We start from the raw sequence: 13,736 nt of genomic DNA, 5'->3' as shown, positions 1-13,736 counted from the left end.
TTCTGGAGCTGTGCAGAATTTCTGGCATGTGAAAAAACTAAGATTTTATTTTTAACAAGTGTTGTTTTTACTGTTTCACTCCCTGCTGTTAATGCTTTAGATATCAGCATTAGTTGTAGTTTCAGAATGCAGTGCTTGCTGTTTTGTTCGGCATATATCTGCTGCACATTGGTGGTTCCAAGGTCTGTCTGCAGTCAGAGGATTACCGTATTAAGACTTTGTGGACTTGCTGCTTTGAAAAAAGGACGTCATTGTGAACAGCTTTATTTAAAAAAATGAAAAAGGCAGTATGAGGGAAGTAGGCAGTTCTGTGTTTCTCTGTTAAGGCTTCTTAGTATCTGATTTTATGTGTATATTGTGAGATAAATTGATTATATAGACCTGGAAGAGACAAATTGCAAAGTACATTTTTTCTCACCCAGACACTGTTACTTGATGTAACCACACGAGGACATGACGCCTGAGTTTAGTTTACATTTTTGACATGTACAATGAAGCCCTGATATATCCTGAAAACACACTGCTTAAAAACTGATATGAAGAATTACATAACTCGTAGACAATGCTGTGATTCAGAAACACACAGTACATATAATATGCTGTTTCCCTTTTTATGAATGATAAAAAAATATATATATATATACAAATATTATATAACCTTTCACTTTTAGAAGAGTCTGTGCATTGCTTTACAGGTCTTTTTTTTCTCTTCTTTGTCTTTTATCAGAAATTCATTGAATTTGAGGATTCACTGGAAGCTGATAAGAAAGATTTGCAGATGCAGGTGGAGTTTTTGGAGCTGCAGGGGAAACAGCTGGAACTCAAGACAAAAAACTATGCTGACCAGAGTGAGTGGACACACTTCCTGTAATTTGCCGTGCATAGGTGTGTCACTGTAGGTCACCTGGATGAGCGGGTGACCCTTGTACTGAAGGCTAGAGCCCTTGCTGCAGTGTCCCAGGTTTCAGTCTGCCCTAGGCTGTCCTCTGCACGGCATTCCCCTTCAACCTCCCCCCATACCCTCCTATTTGTTCTACACTGTCCTATTTAATAAAAGGCCAGAATATTCTGAACATGTGGCTGTTGAATTGGTTTCTCTGAGCCTTGTCCAAAAAAACTGGAAACAGTGTTTAACAACTGTGTTTGGAAGAACGAAGACACCAGAACAGATAACACAGAGGATATTTTTCCACTCTAGCTCTGAAGGCAAGACGCAAAGGGAAGTAGACAAGCTGAGGATGTATTTTTAAACTTTTGGTGATTTTGAAATGAAACACTGATTTGCTTTGCTGTACATTATGAACACAGACATTCCACTGGCTTAGTGATTTACCACTAACTTGCAAAGTGGATAACGCTGATTATCTCTCCATTATGGCACCTGTTAGTTTGTGGGATATATTAGTGAGTAAGTGAACATTTTGTCCTCAAAGTCGATGTGTTAGAAACAGGAAAAATGGGTGAGCGTAAGCATTTAATTGAGTTTGACAAGGGCCAAATTGTGATAACTAGACGACTGGGTCAGAGCATCTCCAAAACTGCAGCTCTTGTGGGGTGCTCCTGGTCTGCAACGGTAAAAGGAAGGAACAAGTGGTGAACCACTGACAGGGTCATGGGTGGCCAAGGCTTACTGATGCACATGGGGAATGAAGGCTGGCCCATGTGGTCTGATCTAACAGACAAGCTACTCTAGCTCATATTGCCCAAAAAGTTAATGTTGGTCCTGATAGAAAGGTGTCAGAATGCACAATGCACCACAGTGTGTTGTGTATGGGGCAGCATAGCTGCAGACCAGTCAGGGTGCCCATGCTGACCCCTGTCACCCATTGAAAGTACCAACAATGGACACGTGAGCATCAGAACTGGACCAGGGAGCAATGAAGGAAGGTGGCCTGCTCTGATGAATCGTGTTTTCTTTTACATCATGTGGGTGGCTGTGTGCATGTGTGTTACCTGGGGAACACCTGGCAGCAGGATGCACTATGGGAACAAGGCAAGCCAGCAGAGGCAGTGTGATGCTTTGGGCAATGTTCTTGGGTCCTGCCATTCATGTGGATGTTAATTTGACATGTAACACCTACCTAAGCACTGTTGCAGACCATGTAGACCCTTTCATGGAAACAGTATTCCCTCTTTCAGCAGGATAATGCACTCTGCCACAAAGCAAAATGGTTCAGGAATAGCTTGAGGAGCACAACAATGAGTTTGAGGTGTTAACTTGGCCTCCAAATTCCCCAGATCTCAATACAATTGAGCATCTGTGGGATGTGCTTGACAAATAAGTCCGATTCATGGAGGCCCCAACACACAACTTACTGGACTTTTCCGTTGTTAAAACCTTGGTGCCAAATACCGCGGCACACCTTCAGGGGTCTAGTGGAGTCCATGCTTTGATGGGTCACGGCTGTTGTGGCAGCAAAAACGGGAGCAACACAATTATTAGGCAGGTAGTCATAATATTATGCCTAATCAGTGTATATTAAATAACTTGCTTGTATTTAAAATATTAGCAAGCAAACAGAAAATGAGCATTATTTAAATTTCCTGTCTTTTTCCTGCCCTGCTTCATGTTCCACCAGTTGCCTCAAAATTATACTTTTTATTCATTTAATTGGTGAAAAATCGTAAAGTGAGCTGGATGCCAAGGCTGTTTACTTTTCTTCTTGTTGCTCCTAAAGTAAGAGTCCCTGTTGATGTGTTATCCGTCTGCTTCACAGTCACTCGGCTGGAAGAGCGAGAATCAGAGATGAAGAAAGAGTACAACGCTCTGCACCAGCGCCACACTGAGGTGAGCAAACCTTCAGCCCAGGAAGACTCTATGCTCTCCAGTTAGTTAAATAACAAAAGTCAGACATTCTACTTAATAATTGTTCTTTATTTCTTGATTTTTAGCTATTATTACATATTAGTTACCATAGCTACATAGATACCATCAGTTTGGATATCTGTTATTTTATCAACCTTAAAGGTTACAGCCATCATGCACAATGTTTCAGTAAAGGAGCATATTGGTATTTTTTTTCACCAGTGCTACTTTTTTGGACATTTTCTACAAATTAGAGGCTTTAATCATAATCTTTCAATAATATTAAAAATAAAAGCCTGTGATGGACCTAACACAAGCAACTCCCTGCAAATTGTTCTCAAGTATCTATTAAAACAAAGGAGGTCAATGACTTGATTCTTGTACATTTTATATACATTTTTGTAATTAATATTAATAAACAGGAATATGCAAAAGACTTTTGAGTGCCTAAGTCTGGTCATCCATTAAATTAGCAAAATCCAGCATGTTGTAGATTATAGATTATTAATTGAATAACTCTAATCCTTTTCATGGACGTTCTTTTTACTCACTTCTGTTCTACATCCATGTCCTCACTCCAGATTCTCCTGTTCTCAGCTTGTTCTCAAAACAATTTTTCTTCTTGATGTCCCATATCACAGATGATTCAGACGTACGTCGAGCACATAGAGCGGTCCAAAATGCAGCAAGCGGGGAGTAACAGCCAATCAGAAGGCACCGGCTGTGGACGATCGTGAGTTGTTTTTATCCTGTGTGTGTGTGTGTGTGTGTGTGTGTGTGTGTGTGTGTGTGTGTGTGTGTGTGTGTGTGTGTGTGTGTGAGATTGTCATGGATCTTTCTGTAGATTTGAGCTGTCACTTTTGCCCGTCATCTTGTTGATGATGTTTTGTACAAATGTATTAGCCGTTTCGTGTTGCAGCATGTTTTTTGTGTTGACGCTGGCACTGGTTGTCAGGAGCCATGGTGAACAGCTGGCATGTCCCGTTAACAGAGAGGAGAGTCGATGTACAACACAACACAACACAACAGTCATTATGAAGCCCGGTGGAAAATATTTAGAAAAAACAGGAATTTTGGAGTTTATATGCCAGCTTGTTGTGCTGAGCTAGTGCCAATCCCATGGGCTTGAAAGCTAGAAGAGGAGTGGGACATCTGGTGTAGCTGCTGTGGCTGAAGTGCAGATTAGTCACCTTCAGCAATACGTTTACTAAATCCTAAAATATCCACACTTAGAGGCATGCAGAAGTTTGGTCCAGATTTCTGATAGTGTGAATAATTAAATGAGTACAAAAGGAGCTGATTTCCATAAAGCTAAACATGGCATGTTGTTTTAATATCTTATGCAAGATTGCTTTTTAATTTCATGTTTTACTCTTTCAAAAATAACAAAGGAGGAGAAGGGCCTAAAGTAATGCAGTAATGTAGTAAAAGCCTTTTCAGCAAGTATCAGTACGCTCTGTAGCCAGCAAATCTTTTAGCTTTTGTTTGGGTTTTTTGGCCCATTATTGAGAGATTGTGAGATCCTTGCATGCATGCTCTCTTGAAGTGTATCCACAAATTCTGAAAGATATTTAGACACAGATGGCTGTAAAGGCGATAGCAAAACCTTCAGCTAGTGCTTTTTTTTTTTTTTTTTTAACACACACTGTGATGCTTGCTTCCTCAATTTGCAGGTTTTAAACTTAAACCATTTGTCCTTCTACAAGTGGATGGCCAATGTCAGTGGCTGCAAAATGAGTCCAAAATATTATTGATTCAACCACATGATAAACAGTTGGAGAGATGCTCTCTTTGTGAAATTCTGGACCCCTTTCCCCCCTTTCTTTTTCCTTTCCTTTTTGCATTTGCAAAATTTTGATGCAGAACTTTGTGTTAAGAATGCAGGAAAATTTTTCCTCTAATAACATCTCCACGGCGCAGTAGTAGGGTGCACAGGGGTTTGATTTGCATTATTTATAGCATTTGAATAATTATTTCAGAAAATTTTCTTTGTTTTCCTGAGCTAAACCTAACCTCAGTCACTTTAAAATTCTTACTTCTATTAAGCTCCTGGGACAAGGTTTCAGGAAACAGAGTGTCTTATAAAGCTTTGACATTTACATCCCGTGGCCGTAGTCGTAACAGGCTGAGACACTGGAGAACACAAATATCTGTGTGGAGAACAAAATAATACAACAGTCTTGGTTTAAATGTTTTAAAGAATGTTTTATCTTTACCTCAGTTCATTTATGCAGCAATCAGACTTTTCACCAGGCATGCTCAAAGCTTTCCATGCCACTGTATGTAATATATCCCTACAGTCACTTTAGATACATTTCTAATGAAGAGCACCCCAATCCTGCAAGTCTTCATCAACTGTCAGAATTACTGGAGAATGAATAAGGACAGAGTTACAGATGCTGCTTCATTACAGAATGCATCATTTATAAAGAAAGTAAATGTTTGATTGAAGACAAGACGGTGAACGTGCAGGAAAAACTGTAGTCTGACTAAATGTATAAAATTGTGTGTCTCTGTGTGTTTTTGTGGTTTTATGTGTCTTGGCATGTTCCTGTCTCCTGTCCTTCTCTAATCAGTGTCTGTCTTGTCTGTCTTGCTGGCTTGCTCTCTGTGCTGCTGTTTGCACAGTCAACGACACACATGGAGGAAAAGGTAAATCCAAAATGATTCTTTGACTGCCTCACTCCACTTCCCTCAGCTCCGAACTAAAAATGTCCCTCCCTGTATATTTGCTATGCTTCCACACTTTATAGAAGGAAGTATTCCCTAATCCCTTTACCAGTTATCAGTGCTTTGAACATCTATTTATTATGTTGGATGCATTAGTGATATTGCATTTTAATAGTAAATAAAATAAGGAATGGAACAAAAAACATGTTAAGCGTATTTTCCAGATATCTCCACCTACCTTCTCCTCTTTCTCCCTCATCTGTTTGTGCCAGTCAGTCCATCCCTCTGTCTGCCTGCCCTGCTTGTCTGTTGCTTTGTCCGTGTCATATATAATCTTGTCTGTCAGGATCTGGGGATACTTTTTCTGGGGATACTTTTTGTGAAATGCTTTTATTTGTGTTTTTTCTTGAGATTAATGAGATCAGTGTGCTCACATCTGTACAGTAAATATGAGGTTTATGCCAAGGCTGGTTAGTACAGCTTCACACAAACACAGGGTGCAAATTACATTTGAAAGAGTTGTGAATGAGGGTGTGAGTCACTGTCCATAGTTTGACCCTTGACCCCAGGGATGGACTTAAAAACTGTCCAGGTTTTGTTGTGTTTTGCATTACATGCGTGCCAGAGCACTCCAGGAAAAAAGGGCATTAGAAATAATAAACTGATAACCAACAGTCAGTCTGACATTAGTCTCCACTCCCTCTGTGTCTCCTCTGACAGCAGCAAAGCGGAGCGCCCACCATCATTGAGCCTGTACCCTGATGGCATGGTACGTGGGGGTCTCGGGGGGGCTAGGATGATTCCCGGGAAAGACATCTGGCAGGTCAGCGAGCTCGGCCATTCTACCTTCAGCTCCGCCTACCAGGTGGGACAGACAAGCCCTGTCCTCCTCCACGACCATAATCGCAGCCTGGGGAGTGGAAAGGGGGAGGGGCCAGCATTACTGCTGCTAGCCACACCCACACAGACCACCTCCCCTCCCACGCCTGCTTGTGTCACTTTTGAGGAAACTATTTTTGCATTGGAAATCTGTTCTTTTAAAATAAGATTTTTTTTTTTTTTTTTTTTAGGTATAACCAGTATGTTGACCCAAGCAAGCAGGGATCATAATTTTTTTCTTTCTTTATTTTGTTTCACGCAGTTTTCTTGTGTGATTGTTTTACTGTGCAGTTGTGATGCTTCTTTCATGCGTTATCATCTTTTAGTTTACACTTTCACAGTAAATTTAAGTTTGTGTTTATAAATGTTCATACAAAGTGATAGCATACAGTGCTTCATAGTTTATGGGAGGAACCTCCTGAGTTCAGTCTGAGAGCACAAATTCATATTGAAATGCACAATTTAGGATTTAGAAGAGTGCAAATGTGACAGCAGCTTTAAAATACTCGGCAAGCTACCTGAGTCAACATTATTTTTTTATCCAGAAGAGTCTAATGTGGTTTGCCTCTCATATTTAGGCTCATCATTTAAGACTACTTGGCCTATTGTCCACAATAAGCAGTCAAAGTATTCATTCATGGGTTTAATAAAAAAAAAAAAAATTCCATTGTTACAATTAGAGAGCAAAGTAAGAGACATCCTTTCTTGTATGATGCTCAAATGTTATTTGTCTCTCACCAAGGAGGATGGATCAGAGTCGGACTCAGTGGCAGCCACACCCAGCAGCACAGGAAGCAAGTCCAACACACCCACCTCCTCTGTCCCATCTGCCACAGTCACCCCAATCAACGACGGCTTCCACCCACACGACTTTGACGTCACGCGGCCTGGAAAACACAGGAAAAGCGCCAAGCGCCTCAGTCGGAATATGGAGGTGCAGGTCTCCCAGGAAACCAGAAATGTCAGCATCGGTAAGATAATGTCACAGAGTAGGTCCTCAGGTGAAAGGTTTAATATCTGAGGTTATGACTTGCACCTTTTACTGCCCACTTTAATGTTCAGCCAACACTCAGTGCTCTGATCTTCCAGGTATGGGAAGCAGCGATGAGTGGTCCGAGTTTCAAGAGCTCATCGATTCTACCCCGGAGCTGGACATGTGTCTTGACCCCCGTGTGTATGGAGGAGGAAACAGGTACAAGCAGCAGTGTTCCTGCTTTAAGCATGCACATGTGTAAAAGAATATCAACATAGATGTTTTCCTGTTAAAACAAAGACAGCAAGAGATTCATGAATTCTTGAGCTTTGATGGATGGAAGTATTAGTCCTGCATGTAAAGGTTATTATACTTTAAAAAGAAATAAGACAAATAAAAACCGATTCTATTTTCATGTGTTTCAGCCCCTCTCAGGGCATAGTTAACGCTGCCTTTGGCATCAACACCGACTCTCTCTACCACGAGATCAAAGATGCCAAGTCGGACATCATTGGGGATGTGGATGCAGGTGCCGAGCTTCTAGGTATGAACGGGATTTTGGTTTCAGTACATTTTGATAGTTTTATAGGTTTGTTACTGACACCCTAATCTGAGAGCCCTGAAGATTGAAATATAAATCATTTCCTCATGAAACTGCAATATGCTGGTCAGCGGTACATATTTTACTTCAAAAGAGATACTTAAAAACAAATAAAAGCACCACCTTCACTTCCTCTCAGGCGGACTCTCAGTGTCTCCTGTTTACACCGAAAATCAAATCTGACCTGTACTGTAAGCTAGGAGGTCAGCGTGTGATAAGACTACACCCTTAGTAAAGAAATAAGGGCAGATGCATGTGTGTGTGTGTGTTACACAAAGCCAGCACTTGTATTTTTTTTTTTTTTTTTGCAGTGCGGGGTCCGAGCTCCATGTGAGGCTGTGCGAATCTGCCGCTGCACTAACTTTACATTCTTTGTCTTGCATGGGGGCGCTGCAGCACACGTCTGCATCACTGCACAGTCATCCTGAAAAAAAAAACCCCAATCTGACACCCCAGCTCCAGCTGTACATCCATGCAGTTTTTATTTTTTTTGTCTTTGTTATACTTTGCTTGTATTTTTATATCAATTTTAGGGGCAGAGGAACAATTAATGCAGCGTATCTCAGCAGACATTTTTGTGTTTTTTTGTCATTGTATTAATAAGATCTTAAGTGCAGTTTGTTTCATGTTTACATTAATTATCTTAGAGGCCCATTATCACACTCCATTTTGGGCTCATACACACTGGGGGATTCTGGCAGATTTTGTGTATCTCAGTCTTTTGTTACTGGACTCACTTTCACTATTGACTCACTATCCCTGAATTTTATGTTGCAGAAACAGGAATCACATTTTGACCCCTTTCCTTGTCCATCTGTTAACCTCTCACTCATTTCTTTTTCCCCCCCTTTTTATGTGCTTCTGCTGGTGACCCCCATAGGCGAGTTCTCAGGTGTGTATCTGAACACACGCTGGTTGGTATTGTTTTCTTTTTCTCTCTCAACTCCTTTCTACTTTTCAAAGTCCACATTTAAGAGTAGATGCCAATCGGTGGATAGAAATGATAAAATAGCACATTATTTTTGGACAGGGAAATTTGGAAATTGTTATAATGACCAGCATCAGTTAAGTTGCGGTGCAGCAGTATAATTCTTTCAGGTCGCACTGAAGTAATGTTAATAGTTTGTTACTACTAAAAGCTGTACCTGTTTAATTCAAGGGGTTTTCATCCAGTTTTATCAGAAACTACTTTTAAGGGTCCTGCCATGTTCTCTGAACAGTTTCAGTGGGTCTTTACAGTAGGTTTGATGGCATTTGAATAAATGTTGGGTTTCAGCGTGAAGGCCAGATTGTCCTTTAGTTCTGTAGCCAAAACCAAATTAATAAATGCTTATCAGCATCTTCTTTCTTCTCTTCCCGTTCTGTTTTTCTTCCTCATCTCTAATCTGCACCCTCTGCCCTTTTCTCTCTTCTCCTTTTTTCTCTCCACTTTTTCTTCTTCTTTTGCCTCCAGTCCCTGATGATTTCTTAGGTAAGGCACCCCATGCCTACGCTCATGGTCACATTTGCTTGCTATGCCATTCCCCAGGCTTTAGCTTTCATGTCCCCCTTGTTGCTGAGTTTCTGTGGCTTCTTATTTATATTTTCTGTCAATTTTTATACCTCATATAACTGACATTCAGTAAAACACTCTTGCAAATGAGCTTGCAGGAAACCTTCTGGCCATTTTAGAAAGTCAGAATAATCCAGTGGTAAAGAGATATTGCAGAGCTTTTATTTAAAAAATAATATAGATGTTTCAGAAGATAGATATAATAACAGAAGACTAACTCAGCTGGCTTTGATAAACTATTTGTCCTTCCATAATAGTTGAGTTAATGTGCTATACTGAACACCTCCAGTAGTGACATGAAGGGCTACATTGATTAACATAATAAGTAGAGAGGCTTGAACCATAAGAACAAATTAAGGTAAGAGAAATGCATGAGTTCACAGTCATGTGATTTACGTTCTCACGCAACTCTATGCAGTCCTGTGAAGAACTAACACCCTGTGATTCAGTAGTAATTAAGAGCATCAGTAGGAGCCAGGTGCTGATAATCAAATTCATTTGATGAGTCAGCAAGTGTGAGCATCTCTATAAAAGCAGTTGTTTTGGCAGTTTGCTGGTCTTGAGCATTCAGGTGTGTGTTTGCGCAATACCACAATCATTACAGGAGTGGATGTCCTAGCAAATTCACCTCAAGGTCAGAATGTGCAATGTTCAGAGAAACGGCAGAAAACCTGAGCTACATCTCAGACTCTACAGGCATCAGTTAGCATGTTAAATGTTAAAGTTCATGACAGTACAGTTAGAAAAAGACTGAACAAAAAGACTGGCTTTTTTTGGAAGAGTTGGCAGGAGAAAGCGTCTTCTCTCCAAAAAGCCCATGGCAGCACAAATTAAGTTTGCCAAAGTACAAAGGAGAGTGTGCTTAAATTCCTCCACACCAATGTGAGACTGAAAAAGTCAAACACAAAGAAGATTACTTCAAATTATTGCTTCTAAAAGCGGTTCTACAAGTTAATGAATCACGGGGTTACTTGGTTTTTCACAGGCCTGCACAGAATCCTGTGGAAAAACTCTTTTTCACATCACTGTGTCTTCAGGCTGTCCAAGACATGAGCAGCTGGAATAATTAGTTTTAGCTCATTTTAAATATGTTATTTGCTGTCAGATGTGTTAAAACATTAAAACTGACACCCTGACCCGAGGAATTATGTTTGTCTCTGCAGTCTAATCACATGCCAGGACATAAAACTTACAGACTTCTGATCCCAGAGCTCTTTACTGCACTATCCACCGTCAGTCCTTTGAAAGCATAAAGAGCCTTTGGCATTTTGTTTTGCTGGTTTTTGAATGTCCTCATATCTGAAAGTTTCTCTGTGTTAATGTGTGCTTGGCTTATGTTGCACATTGCTTACTGCTTCCATGTTTTATTTCGTTTTTTTTGTGTGCTCATTTCTGGCAAAACTCAGGATAATAAGAATAGTTTTTTTTTTCATGTTTAATCATGTTTAAGCATGTTAACACTAATACTTCTGTATAGATATCTGCGCTCGACAATTTAGCAATGTACGTTTTGTATTTCGGGTGAAAAAAAGCTCCAACTGGAGCGCCGGGGTGGCTCAGTGGTTGAGCAGGTGACCATATTCATATGATGCGTTGCGGTGCGGGCAGCACAGGCTCGAGTCCCGACCTGTCGCCTATTTCCCACATGTCTTCCCGTGTATCTCTCCACGTGATTTCCAGTCACTCTCTACTGCTAATAAAACCGCTGTGGCCAAACATTTTTTTTGAAAAAAGCTCCTACTTTATTCTGTCTACTTTCCAAACACAAATAATATGGATAGTGAGTTATTTTTAAGATTACTTAGTACGTTTCCAATATTTTACAAATAACTTTCCTTTGTTAGCTTAAATTATCCTTGTTGATAATACTAGAGCTTAAAGCATTAATCTGTCCATTAATAATTAACTTATTAAACCTTTTGTGTAGAAACTCTCATCCTTTGTCCCACACTTACTTTGATTGGCCTTGAAAGCTGCGTTAACATATAAACAGTTGCATTTTGTTCAATGATTGATTGATTGATTGATTGATTGATTTTATTATGATGTTTATTGTGAATGAGTAACAGAAATGTGAATGTGATTGTTTCAGGGATGAGCAAGGAGTGGGAAAACATGCTGGCGGAGAACAAACAGCTCTTACAGACCAAGTAAGAAACTCGGTGAAGCTCAATATGTGTCTTTTCTCTGAAAGATTCTGTCTTGAGTAGTGATTCACTCTGTGATTGATATTTGCTTTGGATATTTAACTACATCCTCCTTCTGTCCTCTTCTTGACAGAAATGCTCTAAATATTGTAAAAAATGACCTTATTGCCAAAGTGGACGAGCTGTCAGGGGAACGGGAGGCACTGAGGGAGGAGCTGGAGGCTGTGAGACAGTCTAAGAACAAGGTGGATGGCAGAATCAAGGAACTTGAAGAAGAAATCAAGAGGTGAAAATAGTGACGAGTGTTCAAGTACTTACAAAGACACAGGATGCTGTGCTGGTTTTTGTGTCATTTTTAGACCTCAATAGCTCATTTCAAGAGACACCTGACAGAGATCAAAGATCCTAAATAAAACAATAAAAGCAACTTACAGAAAAAGGAATGATTAATGAAACATGACGGCATTGTAACAATTGCATTTATATTTTTTTGCATTTGTAATTTTTGCATTTTTAGGCCTTTATTGACTTCAAATGTTATTATTTAGCACTTCTCTTGGAATAGGGTGCGAACTGTCTGATTTTTAAATGAAAATGACCTACTTTTCAGCTCATAGCCTTTAGTTGCATCCGCTTTCATCGTTTGACTAAAGCAGCTTCAGAAGTCTTGTAAAACATTTTTTAAAAAAGGCCTAAGCCCAGGTTTCTAATAAAATGTTGCACAATGCCAGTCATTCTCAACATCAGTTGATCACCAGCATCTGCTTCTATTCTGCCTGCCGTATGATTCAGTTCCCACAGGCAGAAATGAAAACGTGCGTCTGTGTTTTTGTTTGTTGGCTGCAGGTTACGAGCAGAGGCTCTCGGGGCTTCTCGGGACTCCAAGGATGAAGTTGGCGATGATGTGAGTAAAGCTGCCCCTGCCTCAGTGGTCATGAGACGTGTTCATGTCTCTATAAATACACTGCTCAAAAAAAAATTAAGGGAACACTTTTTAAGTATAGCATCAATTCAATTAAACATGCAGCAGTTTCTGAATTACTGCAATCTGATTGGCTGAATAGATATTTGTGTTAACAAGCAGTTGAACTGTTGTACCTAATAATAAAATGGCGAGTGAGTGCACAGTATGGACCACAGATTAGTTTTAGTTTGATGTAGAGAGAGATTTTCAAATTAATTCGATGGCTCTGTTCTCTCGTGTGACCAGTTTTCATCACCGATGCAAGACGGCGACATGACAATGACCCAGCGGCGACGATTTACTCGGGTGGAGATGGCCCGTGTGCTGATGGAGAGAAACCAGTACAAAGAGAGACTGATGGAGTTGCAGGAGGCCGTGCGGTGGACAGAAATGATCAGGTACACGTGAGAGAGCGCTGCTTTAAACGAGAGATGAGGATTTTGAAGGCCCACGGGAAGGGGAGAGCTTCGGGGTTTAAAGTTCACATACCAAAATAAAGATTCAGCGCTTTCTCATTAAATTTGAACTGATATTCTGTGTCAGTACTGTTCACATTCACATATTTATCTGTAATGTAATTTTGATTGTAGTAGCAAATCAGTGTTTTTACAGCGCCTAAACTCGACTTTGAAATGAGACTTTCCTGAGTGCAGAATCTGTGGCATTTTTTTTTTACCTGCACTCTTAAAACAGATGTGTTAATATCAACACAAGTGGTGTCAATTTATAACACATTACTGTGTCAATATAAGGACCACACAACCTGTGTAACATTTCACACAATCATTGTGTTGAAAATTTAACACAAGGTTTGTGTTAAGATCGTCAACACAGTAATTGTGTAAAATGTTACACAGGTTGTGTGGTCCTTATATTGACACATTAATGTGTTTTAATATGTGCTAATTCTGATCGGATTTTAAATAAACCAACACCAAACTGTACAAAAAGGTTAATATTTATTGTTCAGTTCTTTTACAACCATGGTCCTGAACAAAACATTTCATTCATTTTTTCCAGGCATAAAATCACCAGTTTTAAAGGAAAAACATCCTTCTAAAATTCCCAACATACTGTAACAAAATACACTTATAATACATTCATATTGTCATTTTTTTTCCCAGCCTACAATGTTAAACTGGAT

General features: G+C 39.9%; 1 protein-coding gene across 10 annotated transcripts in view; it reads left to right on the top strand.

The window, feature by feature from the left end:
- Positions 1-13,736, top strand: part of mapk8ip3 (mitogen-activated protein kinase 8 interacting protein 3) — a 40,414-nt gene that overhangs the window by 4,170 nt on the left and 22,508 nt on the right. For 2 of the 10 annotated variants that reach the window (XM_030735002.1, XM_030735000.1), the window contains exons 2-15: positions 728-848; positions 2,718-2,788; positions 3,448-3,539; positions 5,435-5,458; positions 6,200-6,245; positions 7,098-7,326; positions 7,445-7,547; positions 7,754-7,872; positions 8,810-8,821; positions 9,383-9,400; positions 11,574-11,631; positions 11,762-11,914; positions 12,475-12,532; positions 12,839-12,990. In XM_030735002.1, coding sequence (XP_030590862.1) covers positions 728-848; positions 2,718-2,788; positions 3,448-3,539; positions 5,435-5,458; positions 6,200-6,245; positions 7,098-7,326; positions 7,445-7,547; positions 7,754-7,872; positions 8,810-8,821; positions 9,383-9,400; positions 11,574-11,631; positions 11,762-11,914; positions 12,475-12,532; positions 12,839-12,990 — 1,256 coding nt within the window. Of the gene's footprint in view, positions 1-727; positions 849-2,717; positions 2,789-3,447; positions 3,540-5,434; positions 5,459-6,196; positions 6,342-7,097; positions 7,327-7,444; positions 7,548-7,753; positions 7,873-8,809; positions 8,822-9,382; positions 9,401-11,573; positions 11,632-11,761; positions 11,915-12,474; positions 12,533-12,838; positions 12,991-13,736 lie in introns of all 10 variants that reach the window. The other 8 variants (XM_030734995.1, XM_030734993.1, XM_030734994.1 and 5 more) reach the window with 7 other exon arrangements.

This window comes from Archocentrus centrarchus, chromosome 8 (genome assembly GCF_007364275.1).
Source record: "Archocentrus centrarchus isolate MPI-CPG fArcCen1 chromosome 8, fArcCen1, whole genome shotgun sequence".
In the NCBI taxonomy this organism is placed as follows: domain Eukaryota; kingdom Metazoa; phylum Chordata; class Actinopteri; order Cichliformes; family Cichlidae; genus Archocentrus; species Archocentrus centrarchus.
This window is presented reverse-complemented; position numbering and strand designations above follow the sequence as displayed.